General features: G+C 47.5%; 2 protein-coding genes across 4 annotated transcripts; both read left to right on the top strand.

Annotated features, from left to right (window-relative positions):
- The first annotated feature begins 429 nt into the window (after nucleotides 1-429).
- On the top strand, nucleotides 430-4,995 carry abce1 (ATP-binding cassette, sub-family E (OABP), member 1). Its single transcript, XM_077544732.1, has 19 exons — nucleotides 430-596; nucleotides 1,184-1,325; nucleotides 1,400-1,485; nucleotides 1,545-1,642; nucleotides 1,707-1,824; nucleotides 1,952-2,089; nucleotides 2,175-2,244; nucleotides 2,324-2,420; nucleotides 2,495-2,584; nucleotides 2,713-2,834; nucleotides 2,902-3,026; nucleotides 3,123-3,219; nucleotides 3,287-3,346; nucleotides 3,426-3,484; nucleotides 3,572-3,682; nucleotides 3,779-3,921; nucleotides 4,068-4,190; nucleotides 4,372-4,483; nucleotides 4,564-4,995. The coding sequence occupies exons 2-19, from the start codon at nucleotides 1,223-1,225 to the stop codon at nucleotides 4,609-4,611; spliced, it is 1,800 nt and encodes a 599-aa protein (XP_077400858.1). The 5' UTR covers nucleotides 430-596; nucleotides 1,184-1,222; the 3' UTR covers nucleotides 4,612-4,995.
- A 278-nt stretch (nucleotides 4,996-5,273) lies between these two features.
- Nucleotides 5,274-10,088, top strand: LOC144035208 (schwannomin-interacting protein 1). Of its 3 annotated transcripts, none has more exons than XM_077544735.1 (7): nucleotides 5,274-5,544; nucleotides 6,168-6,366; nucleotides 6,511-6,695; nucleotides 6,768-6,873; nucleotides 9,201-9,329; nucleotides 9,394-9,511; nucleotides 9,692-10,088. In XM_077544735.1, exons 2-7 carry the CDS (start codon nucleotides 6,187-6,189, stop codon nucleotides 9,823-9,825), a joined length of 852 nt encoding a protein of 283 aa, XP_077400861.1. In that variant the 5' UTR covers nucleotides 5,274-5,544; nucleotides 6,168-6,186; the 3' UTR covers nucleotides 9,826-10,088. The 3 variants fall into 3 exon arrangements, with proteins under 3 accessions (XP_077400861.1, XP_077400860.1, XP_077400862.1); XM_077544734.1 differs by having other exon boundaries at nucleotides 5,277-5,544; nucleotides 6,163-6,366; XM_077544736.1 differs by having other exon boundaries at nucleotides 5,279-5,544; nucleotides 6,163-6,366; nucleotides 9,660-10,088.
- Nucleotides 10,089-10,121: the final 33 nt, after the last annotated feature.

Here is a 10,121-nt window from a genome sequence, read left to right as displayed (position 1 = left end):
GAAGGAGGAAACTGCATTCAAATATCTTCTAACTTTAGCATTATTTTATTAGATCTTTATTAATCCTAGAGATTGCACTAAAATTATGACCTAATTTTTATTACTACTCTCAGGCTGTCCCTTCTACCTAATTTTTTTTCATAATTTCTACGGTTGACAGAGGTGTTGAGGTCGGCCAGTTTGGCACCCTAAGTAGTGCGTCTCTGCTTTTTGCAAATGTGGTGTTGTTGGTTTCATCAAAAGTTATCTGTGAATCGGAACGGTTGGGATGAAAATCAAATCACAATAATCACAGTAAAAGACTTCACAATAATAAAATGATAATATATGAAAGACATAAATGCAAGTCGTTCATAAAGAAAATAATATGACAGCTCAAAATGTGGAACATTTGGAGCACTCCCTGTCTCGTGTCAGTGACGTCACCCACGACTCCGTCGCGCGCTATGTGCGCACTGCGCAGAAGACGCCATCTTTCCGGCCGGCATCCAGGAAGGGAACACGTTGCTCGGGAGAAGTTTCTCCCGAAATTTTACCTTTTCTTTTCTCGTCCTCCTTTTGTTCGTCCAAATTCGGATCCGCTGGACCTAAGTGGGGTGAGCCGGCGTCTTTATACCGCTACGTTAGAACCTAAAGCAGGGAATTTGTTCAGGGGGGCACTTAGTGCGGTGGCGAGCCAGCTGCTGTCAAAGATAACAAGCGAAGGCCGCACACCCAAGCTAAATGCTAAATGCTAAGGCCACAACAAGAACGCTACACTACACTACACGACACGTTCATGTTCATGTACATGTACATGTACATGTTCTCTACTCCAGTCTGTGTTGTCGCGGATTGATTCACACACACGCGCATTTTGGTTGGCGTGGTTGCGATGCGCGCTGAACGTGGCGAGCATTTTCAATTATGGCGCATCTCCACAAGCAAAGTGAGCCTGGCTCCATCGAATGTCTCATTGGCACTCTTCATTATTAGCGTGTCAAGTAGGCTATCTTCACATCTAAATTTGTCTTATTGTTTGTTTTGTATGACGCACGGATGCATCTTTTTACAGTAGTTTACATGATTTTGTTTGAATCATTTTGTAGCCTCCTAAGATTTATTTATTTTTGTTAACTCCGTGTTATGTTTTGCAGCACTTTTGCTTCCTAATGTCAATTTGGTGTCTTCATCTTGTCCTCAGCTCGGCGGGTCCCGGCCTCCATCATAGAAGTGACCCACCATGGCAGATAAAAACACCAGGATCGCCATTGTCAACCACGACAAATGCAAACCCAAGAAATGTCGGCAAGAATGCAAGAAGAGCTGCCCGGTTGTCCGCATGGGTGAGTCAGTAGCAAGGGGACGGACGGGTCTGGTATCCTGGCAAGGACGCTAACCAGCTTATGTCCGTCCACAGGGAAGCTGTGTATCGAGGTGACCCCGCAGAGTAAAATCGTGTGGATCTCTGAGTCACTTTGCATCGGATGCGGCATCTGCATCAAGGTACGAAACCAGCACTCCCTCCCCAATCTCCTTTGAGTGACACAGCGGTGTTGTTGCAGAAATGTCCATTTGGGGCTCTGTCCATCGTCAACCTGCCCAGTAACTTGGAGAAAGAAACCACACACAGATACTGCGCCAATTCCTTCAAACTGCACCGGTATGTGGAGAGCTCGGACTCCATTTGGCAAAGTTGCTTAGAACCGACTGCTGTTTGCGCGCAGGCTGCCCATTCCCAGACCGGGGGAGGTTTTGGGGCTGGTGGGGACCAACGGTATCGGCAAGTCCACGGCGCTTAAGATCCTGGCAGGCAAACAAAAACCCAACCTGGGCAAGTTTGATGTGAGTTCTCGCTCTGTCTCTTGCACACCATGCATGAGGTTTTTCAGAAATTTTAGTTTTGAATTTCATTTGCCACACACTTGCTCACACAGACAGGAAGTGAAGCCACAATGCTTTTACGTTCCAGAATCCTCCAGACTGGCAGGAGATCCTGACCTACTTTCGTGGCTCGGAGTTGCAGAATTACTTCACCAAAATCCTGGAGGACGACCTGCGTGCCATCGTCAAGCCGCAGTACGTGGACCAGATCCCCAAGACCGTTAAGGTAAAGATTGGCCAGCCGCTGTCCGGCATGGCGCGGCATCACTACAGGTCCGCTCGTGGTTGCAATCGTCACTTTGTCACCGCAGGGATCAGTTGGTGCCATCCTGAGCCGAAAAGATGACATGGACACGCAGGATCTGGTTTGCCGGCAGCTCGGTATGACCACCGAAGAGTCCAGCCCATAGTCCAGGAATTGATAGGACACGTCGTGATTGGTTTTCTTGTTGCCGGGCAGATCTGAGTCACCTGCGCGAGAGGAACGTGGAGGACCTTTCAGGAGGAGAGCTGCAGAGGTTCGCCTGCGCCGTCGTCTGCATCCAGAGAGCCGACATGTAAGAAACGAGATGCCGTAGCCGCCGCCGCTCTCGCCGCCGTCGTACTCACACGTGTGCTTCTTCTCCTGCAGTTTTATGTTTGATGAGCCGTCCAGTTATCTGGATGTCAAACAGAGGCTGAAGGCCGCCATCACCATCCGCTCGCTCATCACCCCAGACAGGTGCGTGCTAAGATTGGCTACAAGTTGACCAATGGGAATGTCATCAAGTTAAAAACACGCAACCATAAAATGGTGGTGCGTCTTACGAGGCTGGAACAGACTGGCATTGGTTTCATTCATGCGTGCAGGTACATCATTGTGGTGGAACACGACTTGAGTGTGTTGGATTACTTGTCGGACTTCATCTGCTGCCTTTACGGCGTCCCGAGCGCCTACGGAGTGGTCACCATGCCCTTCAGCGTGCGAGAAGGTAAGCGCCCAGCCGTCCTTCTGAGTCCGCTAATGCTAACGTGACGAGGTGCTGTCACGGCCCTCAGGCATCAACATCTTCCTGGACGGTTACGTTCCCACGGAGAACCTGCGCTTCCGCGAGACCTCCCTGGTCTTCAAAGTAGCCGAGACGGCGAACGAGGAGGAAGTCAAGCGGCTTCGGCACTACCAGGTCAGTGCCAGCTTTGCCCTTGTCTTGCTTTTCTTCACATTTCCCGTTTGGAAAGCTAATTTACGCATCCCCCCGCCCACCTTTGTGTCTCGATAGTATCCTAACATGGCCAAAACCATGGGCGAGTTCACCCTGGAGATCAGGGCAGGAGAGTTCACCGACTCTGAGATCATGGTTATGCTGGGGGAGAACGGTACGCCACCAGGACCGCCACCGCGTAACAACACAGCACTTGTGAACATGACTTGTTGTGTATGCAGGCACAGGAAAAACCACCTTCATCAGGATGTTGGCCGGAGGGCTCAAACCGGATGGCGGAGGTGACCAAACCGTGTGTCACGCTAGTGTGTGAGACTTCACGCCCGCCCTGCTTATAACGTGTGCATTTGTGTTGGCAAGGTGACGTGCCCATCCTCAATGTGAGCTACAAGCCTCAGACCATCAGTCCGAAGTTCAAGGTGCGTACACGGTAGAGTTGGCTACTTGATTGCCATATTGCTGTAAACGCTCAATAATGTGCATGTGTGTGTGGCGGCATTCCTCAGGGCAGCGTCCGTGCTCTTCTGCACGAAAAGATCCGAGACGCCTACACGCACCCTCAGTTCATCACGGATGTCATGAAGCCTATGCAGATCGAGAGCATCATCGACCAGGACGTAAGAAGGCCACATGCCCAACCGTGACCCCGGTGCGAGTGATATGAGTTTCATATCTATCTATACATCTATCTATCTACCCTCTCCCTCCATCAGGTCCAGAACCTTTCGGGTGGTGAACTGCAGAGAGTGGCGCTCACCTTGTGTTTGGGCAAACCGGCTGACGTCTACCTCATCGACGAACCCTCGGCCTACCTTGATTCCGAGCAGAGGTTGATGGCAGCCAGGGTTATCAAGAGGTACCCGAAAGCCTGTGTGTGTGTGTGTGTGTGTGTGTGTGTGTGTGTGTGTGTGTGTGTGTGTGTGTGTGTGTGTGTGTGTGTGTGTGTGTGTGTGTGTGTGTGTGTGTGTGTGTGTGTGTGTCTCACATGCGCATGCGTCGCAGGTACATCCTGCACGCCAAGAAGACGGCATTCGTGGTGGAGCACGACTTCATCATGGCCACGTACCTGGCGGACCGCGTCATCGTCTTCGACGGGATTCCTTCCAGACACACGGCCGCCAACACGTAAGAGACGTCAACCAACTTCTTCACCCACGTGTCAATTTTCGCCGTTATTCGTCCCCATTTGGGTCGCGAGCAAGCAGCGGTTTCATGCGCTTCCTCCGGCAAGCATGCCAAGGAGAAGTGTTGACATGTTTGTGGTGCTTACTGGACATCCAAAGGTGTGTGTGTGTGTGTGTGTCAGTCCGCAGGGTCTCTTGGCCGGCATGAACCGCTTCCTGTCTCTGCTGGAGATCACATTCCGCAGAGATCCCAACAATTTTAGGCCACGCATCAACAAACACAATTCCATCAAGGTAGCCTCACGTCAATGTGTTGACGCAAATCGTAATCCCCCCCCCCAAACTTTGACCACATTGTCTTCTTCAATTTACAGGACACAGAACAGAAAAAGAGTGGGAACTACTTCTTTCTGGATGACTAGAACAACTCGTGGCATGTGACCGTCTGTGACTTACCGTTACAAGCACAACGACAATGATGGCAGAGAGTGAGCTGGGAAGAACGTGCAACGTCCATCTCATCATCATGTGGGAGCTGCCAGGGCTGCGTTAACATCCGCAACTGTTGTCAAATGTGCATAGTTGCAGCCTGGAGACTTCCAGTCATAACGACATCAACACATCAATCAATAAATATGATGTTGACAACAACAAAAAGCAGACTGGCCAATTTGTTCAGGTCATGGATGGATGGATGAATGGTTGGCTGGCTGGCTGGCAAGAAAAAGCTGTGAACATTTAAGCTTGACTGGAGGGCACCATCTAGTGGTGTTTGTTTGAATGACATTAAGATGACTTGAGAGCTTCTGTCCGTTAGGTGCGTAACTTATTGAATTTGTACAGTGTCCTTGAATAAGACTTCTGCTGTGTTTGATTATAAACTATTGTGTCAAATTTTTGTTTGGTTTGGCCAATTGTGGTTTATACGTGGAATTGGGTTTAAATTTTCCTTGTCTTATAATGTGTGACGAGGACAGAAAATATGCAATATAAGTTGTTTTTAATAAAGGAATCCTTGTATAATCGTCCGTCAGTGTTGCGCAATCGTCAAGCTCTGTTGATAGAAATGCTAAATGGCGGGAGCTGCACTTTTGTTTTGAAGGGCCCGCCGGAAATGACACACACGTTTGCATCTTTGCGTGAAATTCCACAAGATTGGAGTTTGCGTCTTTTGTTTGACGACAGCAAAGTTCATAAAAGTCGTCGAAAGGCAACCAAAAGACGCCCAAAAACAACCGCCAAGGCTTGAAGCCCTACCAAAGGTTTTGGATTTCTTATTTTGGACTTTGTCGAGCGGTGCAGATGCGAAGAATGAGGCAAACAAAAGCACGACGGCGGCCAAGCAACTGGTAAAAGTAAGTAAGACACCGCTTCAAGTGTCCGACGACATTGGTGAGCAAACGAAAGACCGTGACGACTGAAAACTATTTGAAACCCACAACCTCTCCGACCTGCCCCGCCCCTAATATTTCCAAAACTAAACAACTTTTACCATTCAACTGCAATTACCAGTTTAAGCTGGCAGCATGTGTACAAGTGCTTTCCATATAGCATCCAAAAACATCGACTCCAAATTGTCTAAATGTGCTCCGCCAAATAATTTGCAATTAAATGTTTTACCCCAGTGCATTCCAAACAAATGTTCTAAACTAATGACTCGTTCTTACTTTTGTTTGAGCCAATGAAAAAGCTCTGGACGTGATTTGGACGCATCATTTCATAAAGCTGACATCTCCAATTTAAGAAAGTCTTCTTCTTTTTTTTTACAAGACATTTTTATAGACTTATTTTTCCTGAGCATCAAGATGTGTTCTATTAAAATTTGTAATTTTTCCATATTACAAGTTGTACTTTACATTGTTCTTCCCTTGTTGAACTTTAATGTAATATTTGGACTTTAGCCTGAAAGAAATGGAAAAAAATGAATAAAAATGAATGGAAACCTGATAACTTCTGCTTTATCTGCTTTGAAGAAAAGATGCCAAGGCGCTGACGAGATGGAAGCCGGCGACAAGGAGCGGTGGAGGCAGTGCGGAGATGACACGGACAAGGACAGCGACCACGCCCAGGAGCCCCGGGATGAGCTGGGCCTTCCCATCATGCACTGGGAGGCTCTGAGTCTTCGCATCGCTGAGCTGGAGAAACAAGAAGAGGAGAAGAAAGACAAAATTGCAAAGGTTAGCCGCTCGCCCAGCTAATTAAACAAGAAACATACAAAACAACGAACTTAGATAAACAAGATGAAATGAGTCAGCACGCTGTTGGTCATTCATGGTTAGACACCAAGACTGTTTGTGATTTTGGTGTTTTTTGCCGCTCAGAGCGGCGCGGCGTCCCTGGAGCGGGGCCGAGCTCCCGTCAGCTGCATGGGCGAACAAGAAGGTGGCGAGCGAGAGAGCTGGGAGGACGGTCGCCGACGCCATCGCCGTCACCATGACCGCTGGGACTGGCAGGACCAGCAGGACCGCTGCGAGGACAACGGAGACGTGTCGGCCCTCGGTTCACGGTAGCCAAACCGATTGAACCTTTGCCAAGTCTTCCGCACGCTCATTTTGCTGTTGTTGTTTGCGCCGCCCAGGCTGCAGACACAGATGAACCTTCAGCTCTGCTTCATCAACAACAGCGAGAGTGACGACGAAGAGGAAGAGCGAGAGAGAGAGGGGGGAGACGCAAGCGCTACCCTGGTGCGTGAACAGAGCTGCTTTTCCCTACTCATAGGCTCCGGGGCTAACCATCAAGTATAGGCCCCCCTCCCAAACCCTAACCGAGATGCGCTGCTTATTTTTCCACCATTGACAAACAAATCATGGCACCCACTCAGCCTGGGGGTTGATTTTCCTCAAGCGTGCTTGTACCCCTTTGTAGGCTCCAGACATATTGCTGGCATTATCATAGCACCGCCCCCTGCAATTTGCAATATCAACCCCCATCTCTTCTAAAACACTTGTTAGTGACTGGAACAGGCTTTTACCAGTGTGCCTTACTATTGGCAACATTTTTACAAAGCGCTCTTCAATGCAACCATCTGGTGACACAAATCTTAGTATAAATGGCGTCTGATCAACATGGGAAATGTCAACACTAATGGAGAAATATTTCACCAACAATTTCAGATAGCACTTTTTTACCCATCAGATCGATAAATTCCTCACACACATTTAAAGATAAATATGAGGGTGTTCCACTTCCTGTATTTCCATATTTTTCCATGTGGGATTTCAAAAAAGGGTCAAATTGGCTTAACAGTTTCATACATACCAAATAGTTACCATTGTGGACATTACCAAATTGGTGGATGCTTTCTCTAAAAGCCAGTCCCCACTCTGACAAAAAAAATCAGATAAGACCAATACTGACATTCATAGTTCAGAATCCACCACACTGTGTGCAGCTGACTCGTTAAAAAAAGCTATCATGGCCATTCACGTAATCGCTCATCTGCTTGTTTCCAATCAGAAAATCCTGATGCAGAAAATGCTGATTTAGCTCTTTTTTTACCCCCCAAAACTTTGCATGCATAGCAAAATTTGTTGCCACTTTGAGGGGAATTTCACAGACATTCTCTTTGCACACTTTCCCTATTAGTAAGTGTTTGTGTAAAGTGCGGTCTGGAGAAAAAACATCTCTGGTGTTTAAAATTCTAGCCAAGTATGCACGCACCTTATCTTCGACAACTAAAGGGTGTCCCCATCGAGCGGGATGTGTGTCATAAGGGTCGTCCGAGTCCGTGTCCCCTCCTAGAGCAGCAGCAGGATGAACCGGATCCTCTTTAGGAGTGGCTTCATCTTTGTCGTCCTTTTTCTCCGTCAAATGCCCCGGGTTCTGCTCCTCCGGACTGGCTGGGCGCTGTTTGCTGCAGCTGGTGGTGCGGCCCACTTCCCCTGCTCCTTCTTCGCCAAAGCCTGCGTTTTTGCGTCTTAAAAACCCAGTGAGCTTGGGAATTTGGCCCATTAGCTCTTTGACACGGCACTCTTTTTCCCTTTTAACCTTTTTTTGAGCGCCGCTCTAAAACTTTTTTAGCCGTCTTTCCTCGCTCGCCATTAACTGTATTGATAAACCCTCCTGGCGGAATGGGCGTGGTTAGTAAATTGGTACAGCGGCGAAGTGACTGACAGAAAGTTGAACAAGTGGCACAATAGTATATGAAACTGCTAAGACCTCTGATAGGCCCTCTCTTGGGACACACCCTATTACGACCACAGCGATGCACAGAATCATCTGCGGCCGCAGGTTGGTCATCTCATGCACGATTGACAGAAAAATCAACAAATTATCCTTTTTTAAATGTTTTTTTAATAATAATTCTGATAGGCCCCTGACGACTGTAGGCCCCTGGGCTGCAGCCCAGGTAAGTCCTTGCATTGACCCTGGAGAACCCAAGAACCCTTTTCTTCTTTGGAAAATTATGAATTATACATTAAATGACTGCTATAAGTTCACTGAACACCAACATATATGTTTTTTCAATTTTAACCCTTGTTTTTTGAACTAGCTCAGAGTTGCTAATTTATCAATATATATATATAAAACATACTCTTAGGCATTCTGCAACATGATATGAAATAGATTAACAAAAAAAACACAATTTTACCATCTGATGGTTTGCTGAGAAGATGGTTTTGTTTGGATTGATTTCCAGCTCAACAAAACAGCATGTTGCCAGCCATCTTGTCACCACCACTCTGGCTCATGTAAGTGCAATATTCATCCACTAGATGGCCCCATGCAGGGGTCAGAAGTGGCACTCTGGACTTTTGAAGTAAAAAAAAAAAGAAGGTCTTTGTTATTTGAGTAGCAGAGTTTATAGGGGTCAAATTTGACCCCGTGGATTCTCCAGGGTTAAAGCGGCCTTGTGCGTGAAGTCACCATTTCAAAACGGCATTTCTTACATGAGCTTGTAACAATGAGAATTTGAGAAGAGGACAAATACTTTTACATTTTTTTTTTTGCAGTAGGTGGCAAAATACAGTACAAATGCAGCATCTCTATATTATTTTGCACACTGGCATAGAAAGGAAGCGTCGTCGTGGGTCACAAGACTGCCGCGCCGCCGGCCAAGTCGGAGAAAAGCAAGTCCAGAGGCTTCCGGAACACCTGGAGGAAACTGCGAGAGCGACTGCGAGCGGACCACAAGCCGGCGGTGAGTGACAAAAAAAGCCTGCTGGCTCTTCTCTTTTGACGATCATATTTGCCCGCCCCCTCAGAATCCACCTGGCGCCAACCCACCAGTCCGCGGGAGACTGTTGGAGCGTGGCGACGTGCCCAAGTTGAGCCTCAGGGAGCTCCGCGCGCAACGATCCTTCCTCACTCAAACTGTACAAGGTCTGTACATGCGGACGTCAGCAATGCTAGGACTACATTCATTTAGACGTCTTTTCTAATGCCTTATTAATTGATTGTAAGACAAAAATATTTTTTTAAAGCACACATACTGAATGAGATGTTGACGGCCATCTTTGCTGTGCCTCAGAGTTGAACTCGGATCTGGTGGCCGGGTTGCAGGTGCGAGACCAGTTGAGGACGGAGCAGGATGCCATGCTGCTGGAGCTTCAGGACCTCACGTCCTTGGGGGGCCTGCTGGGCGGCGCGCACGGCTGACGAAGAAGAAGAACGCGAGCAAATCACTCCATGAGTAAGAACGTCCGATGACGACGGGAATGACTTTGGCCATTTTAACACGATTGTGTGCCACAAAACGTGTTTTTTTTCTTAAACAAAAGGGAATTTTACACAACAAGCTTTTTATATCCACAAGGACGATCCATAAGGATCAACTAATGCAGTCGATGTTTTCCGTCTCTATATGTTAGCTTAGCATGAGCGCCATTTGGACTGAAAAAAGTGAGGTCCACTTGTTTATGTTCAGTTTGTTTACAAATATTAAACTCTGTTGACATCATCGTGACGTCTTCTCAATGAAATCCATGCAAAG

Source organism: Vanacampus margaritifer, chromosome 15 (assembly GCF_051991255.1).
Source record: "Vanacampus margaritifer isolate UIUO_Vmar chromosome 15, RoL_Vmar_1.0, whole genome shotgun sequence".
NCBI classification, from domain to species: domain Eukaryota; kingdom Metazoa; phylum Chordata; class Actinopteri; order Syngnathiformes; family Syngnathidae; genus Vanacampus; species Vanacampus margaritifer.
This window is presented reverse-complemented; position numbering and strand designations above follow the sequence as displayed.